The 25,998-nt window shown below is 34.9% G+C and overlaps 1 protein-coding gene and 1 long non-coding RNA gene across 3 annotated transcripts; one reads left to right on the forward strand and one right to left on the reverse strand.

The window, feature by feature from the left end:
• Window positions 1-787: 787 nt before the first annotated feature.
• On the reverse strand, window positions 788-1,975 carry LOC132032476 (uncharacterized). 2 transcript variants are annotated; one of them, XR_009408455.1, is made up of 3 exons: window positions 1,573-1,975; window positions 1,438-1,484; window positions 788-1,354 (listed from the first exon to the last, which is right to left on the reverse strand). It is a non-coding gene; the product is annotated as an uncharacterized LOC132032476 (long non-coding RNA). The 2 variants fall into 2 exon arrangements; XR_009408454.1 differs by having other exon boundaries at window positions 1,600-1,973.
• An 11,012-nt stretch (window positions 1,976-12,987) lies between these two features.
• Window positions 12,988-16,112, forward strand: LOC132034448 (probable enoyl-CoA hydratase 1, peroxisomal). Its single transcript, XM_059424803.1, has 3 exons — window positions 12,988-13,400; window positions 14,206-14,488; window positions 15,840-16,112. Exons 1-3 carry the CDS (start codon window positions 12,988-12,990, stop codon window positions 15,942-15,944), a joined length of 801 nt encoding a protein of 266 aa, XP_059280786.1. The 3' UTR covers window positions 15,945-16,112.
• Window positions 16,113-25,998: the final 9,886 nt, after the last annotated feature.

The raw sequence follows: 25,998 nt of genomic DNA on the forward strand, positions 1-25,998 counted from the left end.
ACATTTCAAGCAACCCATCCACCAGAATCGAATACTCTAGCAAATTAGATCCTACCAGAAAAAAATACTTAAGCAAATTAAATTTTTATTGATTCGATTTAGAACTTAGAGTCCATTTGGTTTAGCTGAATTTAAGTAGTTTTTAAGCACCAAGTGGCAAGTGTCGTAAAGCACGTTAAGTGTTGGAGGTGAATTTACTAATAAGCAGCTACATGTATGGATAGAAGTGTTGGAGTTAAAAATAAGCAGTTGATGTGTTAGGTTAAAAAGTGCTGATAAGCACCTTTCTGTTACATGACCAAAATGCCCTTAACACTGTTAACACTAAAAAAGAGAACCTAAATGAAATAAAGAAGTACCGGAAGCTCTTTATATAGGATTCTAACCTAAATGAAATAAAGAAAAGTGATACTACTGAGATTTTAGTTATTGAAAAATCATTCTGAATATTTAATTATACCATGAATGTTGAGACATTCTTAATCTAATGAATCGATGAAGTTATCTACTACCAATCACAATTACCTTGACAACAACTCACTGTCTGTCATATCACCAATTCAACAATGCTACAATTTACTATCAAACTAGAAAATCTAACAATAAGATAATTCACCCCTAGACCCTAATCCCATAGCATTTACTCTCATATATCATATTCTCAGACCAAGCAAACCTCCACAAGTCCTGATTACAAGTTTTTAAACTTTAATTTGGCGTAAAGCCATATCAATATGCAAAACTATACATCAAATCACATCGATATCACATATGCAAACATGGGAATTACGCAAATATTATGACAAATATCCAGAACGCCGCATCTTTCCCATATTCTCTCTCCCCCCAAACTTTAATTTGGCAATATAAACACGTAGGCAATTAGACCTTATTCACCACTATTTCAAGGGGGAAAACCAATACAGGACTTGAGAAAATCTCTAAAATACGAAACAGGGTGTCTCTGCCAAAAAGTTTGTAAAGAGAAGGCTAGAAAAACTACCAATCTACAGTCACTTAGACAGAACTTCCAAGAGATCTATATGTGGACCAGATGTATAATACAAACTGGTAATGGAGTGAAAATATTTTGCTCAGCGTAGAACCTGTTTTCAAACTAAGACCTCACAAGAGAAATGATTTTATAATCTGAATGACCAATCATACACTGCTTGAGATCAAACATGGGATGTTGAAAACAAACCTCAATTTTGTCCATGGAGCGAAGAATGTCATGTTCATCAAATAACATATCTTCAACCGAGACTTTGCTCACTTTAACATAATCTGACAAAAGCAACTTGTATATGGCCTTTGTGGCATGAGTCATGAAAACGCGCCCTTTAAATGTAGTCTGAAGATAAAAGGAGCCAATATGAATCAGCACAGAAGTACTAAAATGTCCAGAATAAAAAGACCATGAACCCCTGAATATACCTTTTCGAGGAAATAAGGAAGAGATGCAAAGATGATCCAAGTGAAAACTGCAAAGCATTAGAGCAAGTTATAGTGAGCAGCAAAGTAAGATAAACAGGAATAGAAACCAATAAAATAAGGATAAAAACAAACAACCAACGAAATGGTCAACAGTTATTATACATGACAAGGGACTATGGCACTGCAGAGACAACTAGCGGATACAGATACACAAGTAATTTGCTCGAAACCATAACCACATAAAATAGATAATAAACTGAAACTTGATCCAGTCCACTGCTCCCACTCCATAGTCCTCCAACTGCTCCATTAAACAATAAAATAAATATTGAAAAAAAAATTCTATCCAGCAACCACTAAAATAATGAAAGCCATGGAGTACTATTCCTCTTGTTATTTGGTGGACTGTTGGAACAAAGAGGAATAGCAGAATTTTGGAAGGCAAGAAGACGTAATTAGCCTTAAGAATAGAACCTATTTTTTTTAGCCTTTTGGTGCAGACATTTTTTTTTTTCAATAACCGTGGTGTCTGGGCTAGCTTGCGTGCACCTCGACTAATTCCACGGGGCCTCTGCTACCTCCCACCAGCACAGGTACCAGGTAACTCTATTCACCAAGGCATGGACAGATGGGAAGAAATCACCTAGTGTTTTTGCCTCCAGTGAGAAATGATACTAAGACCTCATGATTCTCAACCCACATCATTGACCACTAGGCTTACAGCCTTGGGTGCTTTGGAGCAGACTTTCTTCTGTAAATGATATCATCAATTTGCTCAGTGCCTCACTCTGTTTGTAAGGCTTCATCAAAGACATTCTTAGTGCTGTTACGTATTTAATAAAATATTAACACTAATTAAAAAAAGAATAACCAAAGCCACAACTTCGTACTTAATGATATGTTTGCAATTGGAAGGGTGCGCAACACTTAATAGTGAATTGCGATTAAAGATTTTTTCTGACTATGGCCATTTTTCTTTTAATCACTCATTTTTTTGGTCCCCCATCTGTACGACTGGACCATCTATAAACTAGTCTGCTGAGTACTTCAAATGAATTGAAATTTGTGCACATCCAAACATGTGAGAGTATAATCAGAAAACGAAATTTTTTTAATTTATATTATAACTATGTAATCACGAAAATAGAAAATATTAAGAGGCAGCGCAGAGAAAACATTACAAAAGTTACTTCCTTTGTCCCATATTATGTTTGAACTATTTCAAGTGAGTAGAATAATTAAAGAATTACTTTCATTAATATTTTTCATTTTGAATTGGTAGGAGAGAATGTTACATTAATTGGGGCAATTTGTAACCAACGGGAAAACGAAAACATTTCATCCTAGTTTGAATTTGAGATGTTTAAGGAAATTGAATCCTTAAAAGAACTAATACTATGCTACTGTTAGAAGTAATATGTCAAACATTTTAGGAATCCCAAAACAGAAGGGTGTTCAACACTAACAAAAAAATTCTTTTGGATGTAGGGAACGAAAGGTCAAGGAAGGGATATCAAAACAACTAGGTCTTATAATCACAAGTCAGTTGGATTATCGGGTTCAATCATAATTCTTTCGATTCATGTTTTCTTTTTTCTTTTTTTTTTTTTTTTTTTTTTGGGATAAGGTAAAGTTTTCTTTCTATTCATGTTCATTTTAATCCAATACTAAATAATTGTTCTTTGAAGATAAATTACGGATTTTCTAAATCTCACACTCACCTAAGAAGATCTAATTTAGTTCCAACTAATTGGTGTCACCTTGCTTCCATTACATTCCGTTCTAAGTTAAGTCTGCATTGATTCTGAGTGATTTTAAGACATTTCATGAAACTTTCTTCCACATGATTTCAGAAAAAACTTCTTGTCCCTTCTTTATTTTGACAGAAGAAAATACAAATGAAATTGCAAATGGGCAAAATAAATCTCACCTAAGGGGCCACAAAACCTTTTTTTCTCTTTTTAGGAGATAGAGGAATTAACAAATTAAGCAGCTATCTTTACTTGGCTTTGGATCATTAAGAAAGGAAAGTGATTTTCAGCTTTAACTTCCTCCTATTTCCTCTTTAAGCAAAGTTATTTTCTCCTTTAATTCCTTCTTTCTTACTTCCTCTTCTTTTCTCTACTTCCACAAATATAGACGGGGTAAAAAAGCACCTTATAATAACAAAAAATAACAAGATAAGAAAGGGAAGACCAACAAGGGAATGAGGGAAAGGTAAAAGAGAAGCAAAAGGATACTGGCAGCGTAATGGCCATATACAGCAAGAGAGCAGAAGACGAGGAGGAGAGAGAAGCTGCGTAAAAATATTGGAAGAAAACAGCAAATTAGAATTCTTAATATAGAGAAACGGTCCTATCATCTACAAAAGGTTGGCTCGTACTAGCCTATCAATAATTAAAAGGATAATCGGCATATTGTTTCACATTCCTACTGCCCCTACCTCTTCTAAACTCCTGAACCTCTCACACCTCCGTGTCTTCTCTTCCCCGTCCAAATCTCGCACAACCAAGTAGAGAAGCAGAGATAAGAGAAATGTCTTAATATAGAGAAACTCGTGCAATCCGTACAAAGAATATGGAAATGTATCTAACACTCGACATTTAAAACTGTCCATCAAGAGATAAAAACAAAACCAAAAAAAAAAGTTGGTACCAGTCATAAAATAACTTGTGCTACAGTGTCAAATTGAGATACAATCTTCCAATTTCCAAACAATAAAACGAGCATCATAGGGAAGTGCTCGAAGATCTTCCCCTCATACATGTCCTTGATCACCCTAATGTACGCCATGTAAAACTTCCATAGGATCTCCCTTAGAACTTTGTCGGTAACAAGAAGAACATCAATAGTTGAAGGATCAATTTCATCAAAATAGGGCAACGATCTCGCCTTAAAACTGCCCGAAGAACATCAATAGTTGGATGAATGCCACGGTCAAACCACAAATAAAAAAAACATCAAAAGTAGTGAATCAAGTTCACAACTTGTGCCCCAAAAAAAGAATGACAAAGTGTGTAGCCTACCATGATTGTTTTCCCTTTAAAAGTCATGTAAACACAGGACCGTCCCACTTCATTTCCAGCCCCTAAAGGAGTGATACTCGGTTATCTCCTTCTCTATTAACTCGAGGACTAGGTCTCTTCAAAGACGATTGCGGTTATCCAGTAGATGCCATTCTTACATTCAAAGGACAAAAAGTTAGATTATGAAATTCTTATCATCATGCAGGATAAATACAACAACAATAACAATGCCTCCAGTGTAATCCCACAAGTGGAGTCTGGGGGAGGGTAGGATGTACGTAGACCTTAGAGAGGTTATTTCTAATAGACCCTCGGCTCAAAAGAAACATAATCGATGCAGGATTACAAGGAAAATAAGACAGCAAAATATCAAGATACAAAACAGATGAAACAACACACAGTAATACACACTGAAGAGTAAGGAACTATGCAATATCTAAATAATACATGCAAGAGAAATATAATAAAAGAAATTAGTCAAGTTAAACCATGATTCAACTTCATTATGACCAAAACCAAAAAAAGTAATAAATTCATCAAATCGTAGATGCGGGTTTAATCCCTAAACATGCAAAACAGAAAGCAAAGTGAGTTTAATCTCTCAATCCTAATAGCACAGTGGGCCCACACTTCAAGTTCATATCGATGAAAAAAAAAAACAAAAAAAAAATGTTCATATCAATGCTAGCCCATAGCTTGATTCTTTCCCGCCTCATGTGTATGACGAACACACCCCACACTTATGACCGCCAATCTTCTAAAATTAGCTTATTTTTAAAAGTGTTTATTTCAAATGTACTTTTAATGAGAAGCAGTTTATGTTTCACTAATCGATTTAAAGGCATTTTTGAGCAGCAATTAGTGTTTAGTCAACCTTTTAACAAAAGTGCTTCTAAGTGTTATTTTTTCAAAAGTGATCCTCAAAAAAAGTGTTTTGGGGAAAGCTACTTTTTTAATTTCTGAAAACCAGTTCTGCTACTCTCTAAAACACTTATTTTTTGCAACATTTAGCCTCCCACAAGTTCAACAGACATGTGGTATGCAACAAGTTCTTTGCAACATTTAGCCTCCCACAATAGTTCAACAGACAAAAGTGAACAAAAAGTGACAAGGCTCACATCGAATTCACTCAAAAGGAAAGACGTAGAGGGGGGTTGGGAAAGCAGCGAGTCGCAAATGTACCTGGGGTTGCCGTGATGATTTTTGGAATGGGGGAATTATGGTCGGTGTTTTTAAATTGAGGGCCTGGACTTTGACAAAAATGAACCCCGGCTAGCGTGGAGAGGAGACAAATCTTGTCTTGAAATAAAAGGGAAGGTCCTCCGCTTTAAAAATTAGGGCTCAAGGGGTTAATTAATAGGGATTAAGGGGCTTCATGGGTCAAATTACAAATAGGAAAATTTGGGGGAAAAGTTTTAAGAAGTTAAAAATGGTCAAATTAAATTGTTCTTCTGCACTTTCCTCTTTTAATTTCTCACGCTATCTTCTCCACACAGAGCAGTCATCGACAATCTCCCTTCCTCTCGCAACTAATCACCGGCTTTTGCTACTCCGCTCACTGGAGGTAGGCATGCTATGGTAGATATGGATTAACATACCGAAATCGAATTTATTTATACAGTATGGTATTTGTATGCATTTTTAAAAAGTTTAGTATTCAGTACGGTATTATTACACCTCGAAAAAAATTTCCGTTGATGCTCAGTGAATAGACTAACGAGAGCATGAAGTATACAGTGTTGCGATAAGTAAGGAATGACAATTGATGACCCTAAGTAAGATTTCAAAGACATTCGATGTTAGATGAGAAAGTTTGCCAAAAGAAGGCAAGGCATATGATATATATCGGAAAGGATTTACGAGTAACAAGTTAATGATAATTTAATGATGCTTTGGAGAAGAGTTATAACGTCCCTTAGATTTTAATAAGGTGATAAACAAGTATCCGGAAGGTTCCATAAGGATTGAGATCAAACGAGTCGACGAGAACGAGTTCGGATTATCCTGCATTATACGGCCAAACATATCGGCGTATAAAACATACGGACCGTATGTTCAGCCGTACATTCACCCCGAACGAGACCCCTCTCCGGACCAAATCTACGGCGGACATACGGTCGAAGATAAATTATACGGACCGTATGTTGGTCCGTAGAAACTGGTCGGGTCAGATTTTGTGTATTAATAAGGGATCCAAGTTTCATTTTATTTCATTTCCCTTTCACTCCACTTCTCTCTAGAACATCTCTCTACATTTCTCCCACAAGATTTCAAGAGATATTAGTGTCCAACTCTATCAAACCAAGTGAATCAAGTATAAGAAACCCATTAAAGTTCATCCAAGACAAGAATCCAAGTGAAGGTGAAACTAGGGTTTTGCTCAAGTGAGGTGTTTGCACCCAAGGTTCATTCCTACACCATATAAGGTAAGTTTTATGATATTTCCATGTTGTTTAAGGTATTTGAAAGTTGAAACACTTGGATTGCAAAAGGATATAGAAATGGATCATGAATGTGGGAATAGTGTCACTTTTGAGTAAATGTTTGGATTGAGTTATGATTCTTGATACATTATGATTATAATCATGTTATAAATGATATTGAGAACATGGAATAGACATTGTATATGAATGAACGTAATCGTGTGATATGACCATGAATATGGGTGATTGGAAGTGAATTGAGAAGTAAGGATAATGTAGGTGAATAAAGGCTATTGTGATGATGTTGTGAATGTTATTATTGATGTTTGGGAGTTGATATATGATATGGAGGAAGTCGTATAAATAAAGGAGATGCTGTCCGATTTTCTCTAGCTTTAGTCATGTATGCTAAGTCATCGATTTCCTAATGATAGTATAACTCTAATGAAGGTAGAAACGTGAGCATTGAAGGAGAACGTGCAAGTGATAGAATAGTCGAATGGAAAGGTATGTAAGGTAACCCTTCTTTCATAAGGCATGGTTCTTTGGCCAACTATCTATTCTTCTATGAGTCTATGATATCCCCTAGATGATTCTATCTCTAAAAGCTACTAAGCTCATGATCCTCGATATGTTACGATTGTACTAAGTTCCTTATATGATGAGTAATCCTCTAGGGATAGATGTAATGAATGACGATAGTAATGATGCTAAAGATGCTTATGAGCTTTATGTATATGTGCCTATGTATGGCTACTATGAAACCCCGAGCCATATGCCGGGTAGAATAAATATATATATATATATATATATGTATGTATATTACGCGCGCGCGCGACGGTTAGGTACGGATAACCCTAAGCCTTGGTAGGGCCAGGTATGTATGACACTGAGCCTTGGTAGGGCCAGGTATGTGAAACACCGAACCTTCATGGTCGGGTATGCTATGTATATGAAATCAATATGAGTACGAATATGCTAAGTATATGCAATATATGTGATATTTATATATGATATGAATATGAGTATGAATGGAAATATGACTACGAATACGAGAATGGATACGAAATGTAAATGAGTACGGATACGTATACGGATACGGATATGGATGTATGTACACGGATACGCAATAGAAATGGAATGTCCCTATGAAAAGCAAGTAAGTGCTATGACGATGATACTATTATCTCCCATCCTATGCTATTTCATTTGTTGTCTATTATGTTTTCACATTGATGTTGATCATGCTTTACATACTCTGTACATTCTTCGTGCTGACGTCCTTTTGTTTGTGGACGCTGCGTCATGCCCGCAGGTGGCCAGGGAGACAGACTTGATCCATAGCCTCATTATTTAGGGACTACATAGCGGGGCTCCATTTCATTCGGAGTTACAGCTTTTGGTACTTATTCTTTTGTGTACATAATTATGGGCACGGCGGGGGTCCTGTCCCGCCTATATGATATGATACACTCTTCTTAGAGGCTCGTAGACATGTGTATATGGTTAGATGTGTTTGGCCTTGTCGGCCTATGTTTTGGGTATTATTTTGTTAGCCTCGTCGGCTTATGTACATTGATATGGGCATAGTTGTTAATGTTGATATAAATGAATTGTCGCCCAATGGGATTAGTATGATGATGAATGAAAAGTATGATTTAGCTATGTGGCTCACCTAGATGTAATGAGAAAGTATGTTAAGAGGTGCCCCGGTGGGTTAGCACTGGGTGCCCGTCGCGGCCCTCCGGTTGGGTCGTGACAGGTATTTTAAGACATATACAGAATACCGTACCCAAGTATATAGTTACATATACAATTCATATATATTAGTTATAACATTTCGTACTTCCGAGTATAGCACTATGGAATCAGAAGAGCAAAATTTTTTCTAAGTATTGCGAGGCAGAGGGAGCTCGCTATAGGCCTCGCTCAGGGAGATATAGTGGTGCCAAAATGACAATTCCGAAATTTGATTAAGTTTGCAAGGGACACTGGTCTCGCTCGGCGAGCCAACCCATCCAAGACCCATTTTTATAAATTCAATACTTAGTCCGAAAATTTAATTTCCAGTCTTCCCAACTTTGTGGAAAAACCCTTAGCAGACGTCTTCCTCTCATCTCAACCTCCCGCACCAAAGTAAGATCATTTCTATGATTCTTAATCAGTTCTTGCATTAATTTCATGATTATTTGTAACACCCCGTACTTTCGGGCTAAGGTGTGACTCGTTAGACGGGGGCAAAATGGAACCTAGATGGGAAGTGTCGAAAGGGTTTTAAAAACCAATCAAGGCTAAGAAGAGTGTTAGTACAAAGTAAACTCGGAAGCTACTCTGCGGGGCATGTTTTCAAGTGAGTTTTCACAAGGCCTCACTTCAAGCGAGTATAACCCCCTTATTTGTCGAGAATTTGGGTAAACTCTCTCCATAAAAGTTGTAGTCCTTTGAAATACATTTCCATCGAATAAGGTGCAGCTCAAACTGACATCTGTACATAACGTTATGACCATTTTACTGAAGGGTCGCAGAGCAGTCCGCTGGACACATGTATGGGACGCAGAGTACTACTAGGAGGAGGCTTGTACCGAGTGTATAATGGCTCTCCATCTACCTGCAATCCAAAGAGGACTTCCACATTCTGAAGCGTAATCGTGGCCTTACCGGTGCAAAGATGAAAGGTATGTGTCTCCGGCCTCCACCGCTCAACCATGGCCGTAATGGGCGCCCAATCATGCTGTACCCGACCAACGGACACGCAACGATAGATACCGTCCCGAAACAATATCTCTAAGTCGCGGGGGTGTGGGGGGGCGCTCGCGTAAAAAAGCCCACGCTCTCTGCAGCCTACGGGGACGGAGCCTAGTCGATATCTCTATAGTACCAGCCCATAATAACTCTGACCTATGATTGTCTTGCAAAGACAATACTGATCTATCATCGGACCCCGGGTGAACAGCGGGCCCCGGGTGATCATTGAGCCTCGGGGGAACATTCGGATCCATGAAAGAGTAGGGTCTGTAGAAACTAAATTAGTCATTATTCTTGAAATTAAAGAGAAATTATATTAACTAATTAATCATTTGTAGGGAATATGTGAATTATGTTGTATTATATCTTGTGAATAATTAAAATGGGATAAACAATTTCACAAATAAATAAAGTAACAATGCCATAATTAACATAAGAGGAGATTGCTATATTTTGGGGGTATCTAGTCCCTATGGACGTGCGCTGCACAAATATTTCTTGTCGATTTTTATAATATTATTTATATTCTATTGATAAGCAACTTGAAAAAATAATATCTAATTATTATCTTGAATTACAGTAGTTATTTTGAATGTATAAAAATCAAATATTTACTGCCCCGCACGATTCTGAATATTTGATTTGGTAATTTTGTTATCAATCTTTAGTAGATAGTCTTTTCCAAAAATTATTTTCACTCTCCAACCAAATATTGGAAGAAAATAATTATTTTTCGAATAACTTTCGTCATATTAAATGTGCAGTAAATTTAATATGTGATAGTAAGGACACGGGGTTTTGAATTATGTGATGGCAAAGACTTTTAAGTTAATTAGTTTGGGAATCGAAATTCAGCAGTAATATTTGTTTAGAACTCTATTTTGAATATGTGATATATTTTTAGTTGACCAAATTAGCCAACACAAATATGATAAAATTAGACTAAAAGAGTATATTCGTCGACCACATTTTTTTCTAGAAACTTTGCATTTTATCGTTAACGTATGTATTTATGAAATTCATAATAATCTTTATTTCCGGGAACATAAATATTAAAAGAAGAACTTACTATTCTTTTTTAAATAATCTTTTTTTATTTAACATATATATTCATGCTTTTAAAATAATATAGATTTAACAATTCATAATCAATTAACAAAATAATAATTCATTAACAATTAACAAAATATCAATTCATAATCAATAATTAACAACTAATTCATTAATAATTGCATATTTTACAAATAATAGTACATTTCTATAGTAAACAATTCATAAACAATTAACAAATCACAAAAAATTAACAAATTAACAATTCATAAACATCTAAAAAATTAACAATTCATAAACATTTAAAAAATTAACCATTCATAAACATATAACAAATAATGAATTAGCCAAAAAAAAAAAAAAGGAACAGTACAAAAGCCACTGCCCATCCCGATCAAGAACAAAAAAAAATGTTTTTTTTTTTTGGAAATTAACGACGATTAAATGTTAAACATGCTTAGAATATAATGTATATAACAAAATAATAACAAAAAGTTCATAGTAGAAAACCTTAATCGAAGATTTTTGTAGGGTTGTGTTAATCGAGTTGTACGCCGCTTTTTTCCAAAATTCGAGCTTAGAATCTTGCTTCTTAACTTGAATATACCTAGAATCTAAACTTTCTCGACGAAAATTAGTAGAAAACAACGTATTATGAAGTAGGGACCACCTTGAAATTGCCTCCAATGGCGTTTTTGAATTTTTTTTTGCCTGTGGAGGGACCAGTGGTGGAACCCGATCGGGTTTTATGTTGGTTGCTATAGCGCAGTATTTTACTGCGCTATAGGAGAGAGAGAAATATGGTTTAGCGCAGTAAAATACTACACTAAAGGACTTAACGGTGTCGTCATAGTTAAGTGCTTTAATACTGCGCTAAAAGTACTTTTGTACCAAAAATTTTTTGGGGGTTTTTTGATTCACTTAAGTTTTTATTGGGTCATTTTGGTTCCGGACTCAAATAGTAAAGGGTTCACATAAATTGAAACAGAGGGAGTACATATATTAGTTATGCGGGTTTCTAAATTGTAAACCAAACGCCATATTAATTTTATATATGAATAACTTACTTCCTAACTAGCTACCAAACGGTGTATAAATATGCAGAAATTAATACATAAATAAGATGTCTCTTTACTAGCTACCAAATATTGTATTAGTTATACAGAAATAATACATAAATAAGTGTTCTTAACCAGCTACCAAACGACCCCTAATAATCACCGGATGGACTAAGGAGTTAAATTTCTTCCATCACTTTTTGGCATGTTTTGTCATGATTTTTTAGTGTATACATCTACTCCCTCTATTTCAATTTATGTGAACCCATTTTTTTATTAGTCCGTGTAAAAAAGAATGACCTCTTTCTATATTTGGAACAATTCAGCTTTATGCAATGATTTATAGCCACACAAAATATATGTGATTCATTTTACACTACAAGTTTAAAAGTTTTCTCTACTTTCTTAAATTCCGTGCTCAGTTAAATGAGTTCACATAAATTGAAACGGACGTACTATTAGTGTATTGAGAAATATTGGACACAAACATAATGGAGGTGATCCTATCCCGTTAGTTACTGCCATCTGTTTCCATTTAAATAAACTTATTTGAGTAGGAATAAATTATTTTAAAAGAATACTTTCTATTGTCCCAATTTATATGGTCCAATTTAAAATTTTGAGTATGGAACTTCTAAACTTTAAACATAAATTCCGACATAGAAGCCTTAACTTTTAGTTTAAATGTACATATTAGGAAGGAAAAAGGGTCAAAAATACCCCTTTACTTTGGAAAAAGGGTTAAAAATATCATCCAAACTTATTTTGGATTAAAAATATCTCTTCCGTCCTTAAAGTTTTTAAGTATACCCTTGTCTTGATAGAAATCATCCACCAAAATAACCCAAATTTATTATTTAAATCCGCTCTATCATTTAAACCTGACCTAATTAAATAATAACCCATAAAATTCTCTTATTGCCGTAATTTTTTCAAACTTTATACCTACGTATTGGGGGAATTTATCCGGGTTGCCAAACTTAATTTTTTATCAAACTTTATACATTAAGGAAAAATTCGAAAATACGTGAATTTATCTGTTGCCAAACTGTACAAGTAAAACTCCTCGTGAAAAGGTTATCCATAACCATCAAGGAAAGCCAAGTCATCACTTCAATAATGGACATGGCACACAGTTCAATGACCTTATCCAATCACATTTTTTCCCATACCGATATACACAAGTAAAAGTACCAATTTGATACTACAACATACGCGCGCACACTTGATCTGAGTACAATCAAGAACATGGAGCCTCAATCATCACCAGAAAACCTTATACTCCTTAGCCGTGAACCCAACAGTGTTGCATGGATCACAATAAACCGACCCAAATCCCTTAATTCACTCACAAAGTCAATGATGGTTGATCTTGCTCGAATATTCAAGTCTTTAGACGCAGATGATTCTGTTCGGGTCATAATACTTACCGGGTCGGGTCGATCATTCTGTTCGGGCGTTGACTTGACTGCTGCTGAGGATGTGTTTAAAGGTGATGTGAAGGATGTGGAGACTGATCCTGTGGCTCAAATGGAGAGGTGTAGGAAGCCTATTATTGGAGCTATTTCTGGATTTGCTGTTACTGCTGGTTTTGAGATTTGTTTAGCTTGTGATTTGTTGGTTGCTTCTAAGGATGCTAAGTTTTTGGATACTCATGCAAGGTTTGTTGTTGATTTTTGAGGAATTTATCTTTTGTTTTTTGCTATATGATCTGCAGTAATACCACCATTTATTTATCTATTTAAGTGGTTTTGTTCATGCTTTGACTCTAGTGATGTTAGTATTGACGAAGAAACCATATGATCAACTTCTGGAGGTTTTTGGATAATGGGACTGTTGAAGCTGAATGATTCTGCTTTTTAAGATTTGAGCTTTATTACACTAGTCATGGTATATTGGAGAAATTGAGACTGATTTTGGCTTGATTCTTAGATAATTTTTCAAGGTGAGTAGGCTCAATGAATTTCTCCCTACTGAGCATCTCATTTCTCCTGCCAAAAATAACTTAGTGTTGTATCTTAAGTAGTACTCTGTATTGATAATTAGCACCAAGCTAGCTATTTAGCCTTACTGTGTCTCCTTATTGGACTTCATTTTAAGGTGTTGATAGGGATTCAGCTTATCTAAAATGAAATCTGTGGATTTGAGCAATCATTAGTCATGTTTGGACTTTAGGCCCATGAAAGCAGCTATAGAATCTAAACGAAGTCCTTAGGTGTAGAACTACTAAGCTGAAAATTCCCTTCATTCTCCAAGCTATCAAGTTAATTAGGTTTATCAACTCCTTAAAAACCTTGATTTACCTGAAGTTATAATCCATCATGGCATTTCTGTCCTACTTGAGTCCTGAGCTAATTCAACAGTACGTGAACCCGATCATAAATATAAGTTCTGTGATATTAATGTCAAACACCTTGTGTTTCCAGATGATTTTCTGACAAGAGTGTTGTTGCTTTTGTGTTGCAGGTTTGGGATATTTCCTTCTTGGGGTCTATCTCAGAAACTATCTCGTGTTATTGGACCCAACCGAGCTCGTGAAGTGTCTTTAACTGCAACGCCTATCAATGCAGAACAAGCTGAGAGATGGGGTTTGGTAAATTATGTTGTAGACAGAAGTGAACTTTCGAACAAAGCTAGGCAAATTGCAGAAGCCATCATCAAGAACAACCAGGACCTGGTTTTGAGGTACAAGGCAGTTATCAATGATGGGTTCAAACAAGACTTGACCCGAGCCCTTGCTCTTGAGAAGGTAACCACATCTGTCCTTGTTATGCTTTACCAGCTAATTGTACATCTTGTTTGAAGCAGTTTTCATCCTGACTAATTTTAGTTCAATATGATATATATTTAGTATCTATAATCTAGACTATACTAAAAGAGAGCCCACACCCCCCAATTGCTTTGTGTTGTAGATGCAAATAGCAATTAGAAAGGAAGGGTAATGTTCTCCAAGAAAATTCTCACTCTCTTCCTAGTACCAATAGCCCCAGCCACTCTCCAATCCTCTAATGGGGAAAAAAAAAAAGGACCTGACGGAAGTCCAGTTAAGAACCTGAAGAATCAAGATAACAGAGATTGAGATGGCAAAAGGAGAAACTAAAATAGGTGCTTGCACCTTTTAGAAGTTAATCCTAAATCATGCGTGAAAAAAGGAAGAGATTGAGATGGGAAGACGTAGAAGCTAATTGAGTTGCTTTGCACCTTTCAAAAGCTAATCCTAAATCATGCATTAAGAATCTGATAGTTGTCTAATATCAAGATTGGCAGGTAATATTATTTCCTTTTTATTCTGTCCAAAAGAATGATCTCTCTATATATTTGGAAAAAAAAAAATTAACTTTAATCTTCTCATTTTACGCTCAGTGACATGATTTTATAGCACGCAAATGTCATGGGATGTGTAAGACCCCAAGTTCCGAAAGTACTTTTTCCCCCTTTTTTTTTTTTCCCAAGTTTGTGCCTAGTCAAACAAGCTTAGTAAAATTACATGGAGAGAGTATAAGTCCCTGGCATGTCCATTCCCTTTGGTGCCCCCGTTCTCAAATGCAGTAACTCACCTAGTTAGTCTCCAACTTAAGTGATCCACTTAGGGCTCGTTTGGTATGATGGATAGAGAAAAATAGTGCTGGGATAAAAATTAGTACCGCCTTATCCAACGTTTGGTTGGAAAAAAAACTCGGGATAACTAATCCCGGGATTAGTTATCCCGGGATTAGAGTGTTTTTTAATCCCACCTTGAGGGTGGAATAACTAATCCCGGGATAATAGTTATCTCGGGATAAGTTGTTTCCAACCAAACGAGCCCTTAATGTTTTAATAGTTCCTCTTTTAGATGTGTTGTTTGAGGTTATTTGTTCTTCATTGTTAACCTGCCCAGCTAATACCTGTCATGTCACCTATTTAGAAACTAATGAAATTAACCTGCCCAGCTAATACCTGTCATGTCACCTATTTAGAAACTAATGAAATTAACTGTAGTACAAATCCTGCAATCAGCTTGTAGTAGCATTACCTGTAAGTTGAAGTTCTGGCAGAACATGGGTTATTTGCAATGTATGTGGTCTATTCCACTCATGTGTATGCGTTATTGTCATTTCCAGGAGAGGGCTCACGAGTATTACGATGGAATGAGCAAGGATCACTTTAAGAAAATGCAAGAGTTTATTGCGGGTCGGAGTTCAAGCAAACCTTCCTCAAAATTATAGATTCATCATGTGTAATCTTTTTGCTGTTTTTGAAATAAACTAGTTTCCACGCGCATTTTATTGAAAAAATACAAATAAAATGTTACTCTGATTTGTCTCATTTTACTCGGCAATGGTTTAATAGAACCCAAAGTTTAAGATATTATTCTCATTCCAGTTGAGTGATGATATTGTTAGCAAGCAACAGTTTACATTATTGTCTTCCTTTGGACACGACATTATCAAGGTTTTGTATTACATGCGATAACATCTTCTATGATTTACAAGTTTCGTAACCATTTTGCATGCCGAAGATGGCTGTGGACTAGTGCAATATCACTTGGACGTGATGATAAATATATGATGTGTATTGAAATTGATTTAGGGTCTGGGGAGAGCTTTTAGATCAATCTAACTTTGAAATGACATGATGGATTAAAGTTTGAAACAAGCGACTTCAACTGATCATTATTCCCAATGTATAATGTGTTAGGCTCTGGGTAAGGTATCAAATTAAACCCTTTTGAGTCTAGTTTTCAACGCTTCAAGCTGTTCATCATTTGGACGTCCCTACTAAAGGTTATGTCTATTTTACTGATGGATGGTGAAGCTGTTGCTGAGCGCACGAAAGCCTGTGTGAGAAAATGACTTGCAAGGTACGAAGGTCGGTGAAGTGTGTAGGCTAGCATGCTCCCATGCACTGTTGTGCGAGACCACCCGAAGCCCATTAACAGTGGGTAGGAGTGTACATGGACCGGATTGGTTGAGGCTCTCCATTTATCAAACCAAACCAATTGTATCAGTTATTGTCGCATCTGAAGCTTAGCAACTTCAGACATTTGCATCTGAAAGTGTGGCCTTGTGAAGGTCAAACATCAAACGTTTTCTCTTGATGTGAGGTATGCCTTGGCAAGACAAAGTTCAGATATTTTTGACTGGAGTGCGTGTAAAAATAAGCTAAAATATCAGGCATGTGTGTCTGAATTTTTTTTTTTGTCAAAAATAACTTTTTATGTATGTATGCACGTTAGATGTGCACGACCCAAGTGTTTGTCCCCATGTGTACTTACTTTTTGCCAATGGACAGAACACATTACCTAACATGTTCTATAAACATGTTTGCGGAATAAAAAACAAACAGGAAGCTAAAGGATACAAAATTTTTACGTGGAAACCACCCAGCTCAAAAAGTGATAAAAACCACGACTTACAGACCTGCATGATTTACTACAACTCCACTACTACAACGAGCTAACTGCAAATTAAGTTACAACCTCTGCAACCTAATTCCTTCTTGAGCCTTGCTACCCAAACTCTGACTAGCAAGCTATCTCTAAGTAGTAAACTTCCTACTTGGAGTTACAATTATTTGTATCTACTTTAATGCTTCTAAGTAAGCTGATAAAGATACAACTCGATAACCAAACCTAATACAAGATATCTGGACTTGTGAACTGGAGAACATTATACAGTAAAACTGTTGACACCCAATTTTGTCCCTCAATATTACGAATTTCTCTCTTTATGAGTCCAAAATCTTCTTAAAAGACACAGATATATATAGCTTCTAGCATTCTTGGGCAAACTTAATTATTTATACTTTACTATAATTATTAATTTTTTTAATAGGCGCGGGCGTTTTATTATCCCGCCATTGTAGTCACTAAGTTCATCGTTATTATCTTTTATTTTAAATTAATAAAATAAAATATATACTATATATTATTATCATTATTATTATTATTATCATTGTATATATTTATTATTAACATGCTAACATTATTAAAAACAATCTTGAAAAAGTGAATTAAAGTCATTTGACATTTTTAATGACTATGATGAAACATAATTAGAGTTTGATTCTCTCGCAATTAAATAAAATAGACGTTTACTATAAAGTTGAATTTCAAATATATACAAATTAATACGCATTATAATACAAATAGTCGGATTTTTATTTTAAACTAGAGTGATATCTAATAAATACATACTTTTATAAATGAGATAATATTTTAACAAAATAAAGCATAAATTAGTTAAACATGGAAGATAGTATTAAATTGAGGCCAAAACTATCTCTCTATATTAGCCCATCTTTTAATTCATCAAACAATTAATCATCATATTTTCGGATTTAGCCCAAACATTTAATAAACAGTCCATATTTTCGATATATTTAGCCCATTACCCATTAAACCCGACCCGGCCCAACATATTAAACAAATGAAACCATTAGGTTTCTTTCGTCTTCCGCGCCTCCATTCTAACCCCTCCTCGTTCTCTCTCTTCCGATCCTCTCTCTTCCCTTCCTCTTCTATCTCTCTCTTACTCCTTCGTCCCTTTTCATCGACCAAGAACAGTAAATTTACAGTCCCCTTTCACCTTGCCAGCCCGTGCATGGCCGCTTCAGGAAAGGCAATTAATATTCGTATACCACCCCGTCAGTTTTCAAAGGTTGAAGCTTTGTCTTCTTCGTTCCATCTCTGATTGCGATCTGAAGAGTTTTTAATGTTTTCGTCCCTTTATGAAAGGGATCGTCCTTTTATCAGTTGCTTTTTTCATATTTCGGGTACCGATTTTTAGTGGTTTTGTCTAGTCCTTTTCTTTTCTGGTCGAATAGGTTAGAGATCTGCAAATCTGAACATTTTGATTTGAACGTTGTTGACTAAAGTTCCCGCCCAATTTCGAATCCAAAAAACCCTAGCTACCCCCTATAAATAGTTACTAGTTGAGTAGTAGGAGGAGGAGGTTTTGGTAGCCGCCAGAAGTCCTTAAAAAAATCAGAGTTCGCCTGGAATCTCGAAATTGAAAAGAGTTCTCTTCAGCCACCCAAAATTCCCTAAAAATATTAGTTTTTTTTTTGGTAGTCGCAATAGTTCCGAATATCGAGTTAAGAACACTAAATTAATTTTTTCGGCTTTCATTTACATTGGTATTGCTTTGAATCCGAGCATCGCAAGCTCGAATTCGAGAGTGTTCGAGTGTGAATCGGAGACCCGCACCCTGTTTGCTGCACTCGCAAAAGAGAGTGTGATTTCCTCCCATTTTAGTTCATTATGATTTCGATGCATATTTGTGTTCTGTGTTTATGTGTTTACGATATTTTCAGTTTCGAGTTGGGGTTGTGTTAAAATTCGTTGTTCGATGTCATAAAATAGGCAGTTATGTTCAAGAGTTTTACAATATAAATAGTTATTCAAAATAGTCTAAGTCTTTTGATAAAGAGAACTATTAATATACTCAGCGTTTGATTCGAAAATGGGGTCTAAAGGTCACTGTTTCGCTGTTTGTGAAAAGCATGAGTAATTCCTTCCTTTTCTAGTCATTCTTATGTTTTTTTTTTTTACTTGCTAAGTGTTTAGTTGTTTTAACTCCTGTTCAGAGTATTTATGTATGTTAATTGCTGGTTTAATCATATTTAGTCGCTGCTTTAATTATGTTTATTGCTAGTTTTAGTCCTGTTTAGCTATGTTTAGCATGGTTCTATTATTTGGTTAAGTAATTTAGTCCATATTACATTGTTGTATTCTGCTATGATATCATTGGTTCAGTTATTAGGACATGTTTAGTTACATTGTCTATTAGTATGTCCAATGGCTGTCAATATGCATTTAAAAGCATGCCTAATGAGACTAGATGTTTAGTTAGGTAAGATATGGTGAACTGCGAGGTGTATTTATTTGAACATCCAATACTGTGATTAAGGACCAGTTTATCCCTTGGTAAAATGACACCTTTTGATTCTTATTCATGATATCGACTTTGTTTATCTAAATAGTTAGGTGATAAGTATGTTAAGTCATTCATGATCCTATTTTTGTCACTTTAAGGGTTAAATACCTACTACCTTCATTATTTTAAAAAGTGAGTCTCCAAAACACTTAGTTGTTTAACACGATAGCATCCTTGTTAAGGTAGTCTGCCTTTCTTAGTTTGATTACCGAAACTTAGCATAAGAATTTGATTGTCACATGCTTAATCTATGATAAAAAGCTGTAAATGAGTTTATGTCCGTATTAGAATGGTAGCTTAAGACTCTGCAAGTCTGTTAAATCACGTACCTGACCAATATATGCTTACACTCAATATCATGCGTTGTTTTAACTTGATCTCTCACCTGATAAGTCATATGTTAGCTTTCAGTTGTTAAGGTCCATAAAAAACAGTGTTGTATGGTTTCCTGGGGTTTTGAAAGCAATATCTAGACATGTATATATGGTTAAATAATTGATTTAATAATAGGAAACTAGGTGTATTTTTGTAATCTCATGTTGACCTTTTCGGTGATTGGTTTAGTCTGAGTCTGACTAGTTTTAATTGGTAATTGTTCTTGTTAGTGTGTCGCTACCGTTAGCAGTATCATACTGTCAATTTGTTGCCATGGTTAGCTTTGTCTCTGTACTGATTGGTTGGCTAATTGAGTACATTGATGTCTCCATTGTTGGTTTAAACTAAGTTCAAAATATCTTTGCAAAGTCATGGATCTTTCATGAAAGGTTAGATTCAGCCGCCTGTGGCTTGTCCTTTCTTCGTATGATTCTGGGCGTTTGAATGTGTGTGTTTAATTTAATGCGTCCATGTTGAGTTATTTTCTTTTCTTAGCTTGAAATGTTGGCTTTAGTATTAGTGTAAGACGTTTCCCTTAAAAATGGTCTACTAAGGAATATGTTAACATGAGTTAAGCTTAGAAGGTGAGTGGTCTTCTTACAAAAAAGACATGTAATTTATAAAGTTCAACCTGTCTCTGTCCTTGGCTGTGTATTCACTGTAGAAACATTATTTGACCTTTTTTTTTAGGAACAAAGAATAGCTGTCTAAGTATGCTAAATGCATTAAGATTTTCGAAACCAATTTATTATGGTGTTTACTTGCAAAATGTGTTGAGGTTTTCATATTTCCAGTTAGTCTAAGTGAATATCTTTTTTCATTTTGTACTTCATTGAAGATATAAAAGAATTAGCTTAATATGAATACAAGTTTTAAGTTGGCTAGTCTTATATAAAAATCTTCTTTGACGGTCATTCAAAGTTCAAAACGTCTATGAACTGTTATCAGACCATGACCGAAATTATCCCATTGCTACTGCCTACTGTCCTGTTGCAGTTCTATTTAGTTCCGATTTGCAGCAAGGATCCCATGTTTAGGAATATTTAGAGATCATATGGTGCCTACGGCTGCTATTATATTTATTGTGTATGAGAAAATGTTTGCCTAGTATTTATATCTACCTAGCCTTTGAGTTTAAGTTTAATACAAAATGAGCAACTAGGGCTGTTGTTAGAACTAATATGTGGATTTTTTTTAGAAAAATCTGATTTGATGTTTCTGTTTCGAGTTTATATTTTGCGTGTTTAATCTTATTCATTGATTATATACTAATCCTTTTTTCTTTTATTTCTTTGCATGAACCCTTTGGCATACGAGTCCGAACACATCATCCAATTCCCGCAAAGAGAAGAACATAAAAATATCGAGTCATTCTCTGGGCCGAAGCCCAACAGCAGCAGCCACATATAAAAATTTACTGGGCCAAAGCCCAGTAGCAAATGGAACGCAGCAGCAGTCCCTAAGAATGGGCTGAACACATTTCACTTATTTATTCCTCCATTTTACTCTTTTTATGCATTTAATTTGTATTGCATGACTAGTACTTTGTTTGTTAATTTAGATGAACCTTAATGAAGTTAGTGAGTTTTAGTTTTAGTAATGGATAGTTAATTTAAGGAAAACTGATAATTAATTCCATAAGTTTCATTTTCTTCCTTTTATATTAGAGTTTATAGTAGCTTAATATTTACTTTCAAAATAATTGATTTTTAAATAGCATATTTTGAATTAAGGGAGTTATGTTTTATTTATTACCATCTTAGAAATTTCGAAGCACCATTAATACGCAAACACAAAATCAAATATATTTTATAAATAACTCTCCAAGTTTTGAGTCAATTATGCATATTTTTAAAGTATAGTTAATAAAAAAAAAATATAAAAAAAAAAATAAAGAAAACTCTCATCAGCTATTTTTGTATTTCGTTTATACTCCTAAAAATGCAAAAACCAATTAATACCTCGCCACTTGAATTATGTCAAATATTTATTAAAACGCTGCATAAACCCCACTTTCTTCTACTTATATATTTTATGCAAATCTTATTTTAAATAGCATTTTTAGCTAAAGCCTTAGCAATATTTATAAGTTTTATTTTAAATGGCATTTGAAGTTTCCTTTTATGCAAGATCATTATATTTGGTACAAGCCTTATTCTAAATAGCATTTTTTAAAGCCTTAGCCATATTTATAAGTATTATTTTAAATAGCATTTTCCTTCGAAAACTCAGCAGCATTTACAAGCCATTTTTCTTAAAATTTAAATATTATAGTTACCTTCAATTAATCAACCTAAGTTTAACCGGATAACCGTAATTCTCATCTTGACAATCCTGAGATCATCCTAACCCCTTCCCTTTAGGATAATTAGAACCCTTACCTAGAATCGTAAGTTAAGCTGCACTAATTAACGGATGTTTAGTTAGCTTTACCTTAGTTAATAATTAGGTGTGGGAGGTGCCCTAATTCACCTTAAAATCAATTAGGTGGGAGGCATACCCTAAAATAAAGCAAATTTTTTTCTCCAATATGTCATTCTCTAATTTAACCCTATCAAATGGGGTATAATCAAAAACGCCTTTCAATTCTTTTTCTTGCAACCTGATAGGACGCAATCCCGAATTCTTGGATATAAATTCTTCACTCAATATTCTGAATTCTCTCTTTATGAGTGCGCAAACATCTTCTTAGAAAGACCTGGATATATATACCTCCTAGATGCTCCGTGGCGCTCCAATACAAAACCCTATCTCTAGGTCAATCTATCTCATGTAATAGGGTCGGTTTTTAAAGGCGGTTGCGTAAGGCGAGGCGTTTGACATATGCCTCGCCCGGGTGTAATTTGGACGGGCGTAAGTCCCATGGGTACTTAATTTTTAATATTTTCTAAATTAATAAAATAAAAATATAAGTAAAAAATATATTAAAATTATATAAATAAAAAAGAAATAGAATAAAAATGTATATATTTATTATTAACATGCTAACATATGCATGAACTATTAAAAAAAATCTTGAAAAAGTGAATGTAAAGATGCATTACACAATAACATGACCATGATGAAACATTTGACAAAATGATTCTCTGTCCTAATAATTCAAAGATAAAATAGACAATAATATAAAGTTATTATTTTAAAACTTAAAACTAGATACAAATTAATACTCATTATAATACGAATAGTCAGAGTAGAGTCTTCAAAACATTATCTAAACTAGAATGATATCAAAAGAAATTCTAAAACTAAAATCTATCTTGAAAAAGATAAATTGAAGAATGCTAAGAAAATCTTAAAGAAAATAAAGCATAAAGAAGGAAAATGCAAACATGGAAGATAGTAAGAATTGGAGGACAAAACTATTTGCTTTGACAGTTTACTTTACATACAAAGGAAAATAAAGTGTATATGTTACTCCGTAAACAACAATGAGAAAAGCTTATGAAATTTGAAATAAACGATTAGAAAAAACTTTTGACTTTTTGAGATATTTTTGTTTGAGAATTTACTATGAGTTAATTAAGGATATTTAACTTTTTAAAAAAATATATTAAGCAATTTTGGCTCAAATTTGTAAAAGTTCCAGGGGCTTACGCCCCAAATGTTTGGGCTTACGCCTAGGCGAATGCCCCGAAGGTTGGGCCTTGCGCCCCAAGATACTTACGCCCCACTTGTACGCCTCGGTGCGTTTTTGGTACGCCTCGCCCCGGGGCTAGCCCCAAAAACGCCTTTTAAAACACTGGTATAGGGTTTGTGTAGTATTTTGATTCTTGTCTTGTTGAGTCTGCTTCTAATATATGTAGAAGACTTACTAATCCTATACATATGGCAAGGAATCTTTCATACTTGAAGGCCACTTTTCAAGATCCAAGTTGCTATAAGACTTGTCCTAGAACATTTCACGAACCCGTTTCATCCACCTTCAGTTCGATCGTGTCCGAATTTCTAATTTTGGATAGAACATATTCTGTATGACCGTTCCACTAATCTCTTTCATTCTTCATTTTTGTTAAAACACTTTTCGAGATCTTGGCTATAACATGTTGATAAACTTTTCATATAGTCTTCTTCTCCACTGTGTCTACAAGATAGCTCAAGAACACATCGAACATTCAAATCCCTATCCTTCAAATCATTCATCGATCCCAAATGACTCGTGATCATCCCTTAACCTAGTCACTCAAAGCTTCACTTTATTCATTATCTCTATTCCTTTAATCTCCCACCATTGTTCTTCAACTAGAACATGTTTGCACACTTGTTCTATTTTTTCTCTTTTGATCCGAATGAGACCGAGTCATCTAATATTCATGAAACTCCTCCTTTTACTAAGTTTAGTTGCTCTAATAACATAATAACATTCAAACACAAAATTTTTTTGTAGTCACTTCTTCTCTAGTTTTTTTATTTTTTTTATTTTTTTATATATATATGTACGTGAACCTAATTCATGTGCGTCGTTTGCAACTCTTCTTTTGCGATGGATCAGGTCTTTGGACTTGTTCAATGTGCGCTGCATCCTTGCTTTGTTTATTCAGACATTGCACTTGTGTTTGGAACTTTTGCTTCCTTCATCCAGATGTCTAGCTCTGTTTAATCATTCGTGTGCATTCTGATATGTTTCTAGACCTGGTTTGTATTCTTCATGGTATCAATCAATGTGATCTTTTGTCAATCATTGTTTGCCCGTTTGTCAATTATCAAAACTCATATATGCATTAGTCTAGTTGATACCAACAATGCACCTCAGTCGTACATGTAAAAACGACCTGAAATTTTAGACATGTGAGTGTGAACAAAAAATAATAATTTGTTCTTCGAATTTCAACAATCTAACACACAATTCAACACCCAAATCTATTCTAAATAAGCTCAAATTTGAAACATAAGTTTCATATATCATAAAGAACAAACCGCAACCATCAACTTGTGAAAACACAACAAATCTAACAAACTCGTTTAACCCTTTTAGTTTTTTCAAGTATGTCGCACTTCAGTAATGCATACATGACTGGACTACATGTAAAAATGGACTAAAATTTCAAACATGTGCACCTAAACAAGAAGAAGCGAGAAGCAGCAGTCACTAATGTTTGAAAATTATCTAATAAGTGGGTATTTGTGGAAGAAAAAAAACCCTCAGGTAAGTACTATTTAAAGGGGGTGATAAAAATAGGGCCCCCTGTGAAAATTAAGCTGGGTGTCCATTGGGGCTTCTAGTTTCCCATTTTTAGCCCGACTACCCACTTCTTACCAAAGATGTGCCTTTCGGCAATCTAAATTGCAATTTCAGAAATGGAGACTCAGCTGGCTCACTGCAACTCAGAGAGAACAACCGCTCCATGTAAAACTCGCAAGATGTGCACATCAAAATTCTTAGAGCTGGCTTGAAGAAAGCATGCAATAGTGAAGTTATCAGGCTTTTATTTCAAAACTAAGCATGTCCTTAAATAACGAAAATGCATCTATAAATTTGTGGACTCTAGCATAGGCTCGAATTAAGGAGTTCCGGAGGTAAATCCTTCGGTGGGGAGTTTTATCAAACAAGCTGCGAGTAGAGATGATGTCGTCGTTTAGAGCATAGAAGCTTAGAATTCTTGTGGTGTAAAATGGATCGCGTGAGAGATGAGTCTTGATTATGAAAGCATGAAGCTCTTCGGTATTTGAGATGATAAGCTTCAGCTTTGAAAGTTGAGGAAGAAGGGAGTGGAAGGGGATATGGTGGTAGTTGAGAGGAATTTTTGAGCCCCAAGGGAATACATTCTTAATACATAGTAATACAATGGTTACATTATTATACAAAACATATACATCATTTATACATTATATATAGTGTATAAGAATGTATATGTAAAGTTACAAAAGAAGTTGAGCAACTTATATATGGCTATACAAAACAAATACATTATCTGTACATTGATGATACAGTGGGTTACGTCGGTTGCAAACTAGATGCTTGACCTGTATA

Source organism: Lycium ferocissimum, chromosome 10 (assembly GCF_029784015.1).
Source record: "Lycium ferocissimum isolate CSIRO_LF1 chromosome 10, AGI_CSIRO_Lferr_CH_V1, whole genome shotgun sequence".
NCBI classification, from domain to species: Eukaryota; Viridiplantae; Streptophyta; class Magnoliopsida; order Solanales; family Solanaceae; genus Lycium; species Lycium ferocissimum.

Bases quoted from the DNA above. Each gene is read 5' to 3' on its own strand.
- LOC132034448 (XM_059424803.1), top strand. From the start codon at position 12,988: ATGGAGCCTCAATCATCACCAGAAAACCTTATACTCCTTAGCCGTGAA. The intron at 13,401-14,205 runs GTTTGTTGTTGA...TTTGTGTTGCAG, and splicing joins TTTTTGGATACTCATGCAAG to GTTTGGGATATTTCCTTCTT. The intron at 14,489-15,839 runs GTAACCACATCT...TGTCATTTCCAG, and splicing joins GAGCCCTTGCTCTTGAGAAG to GAGAGGGCTCACGAGTATTA.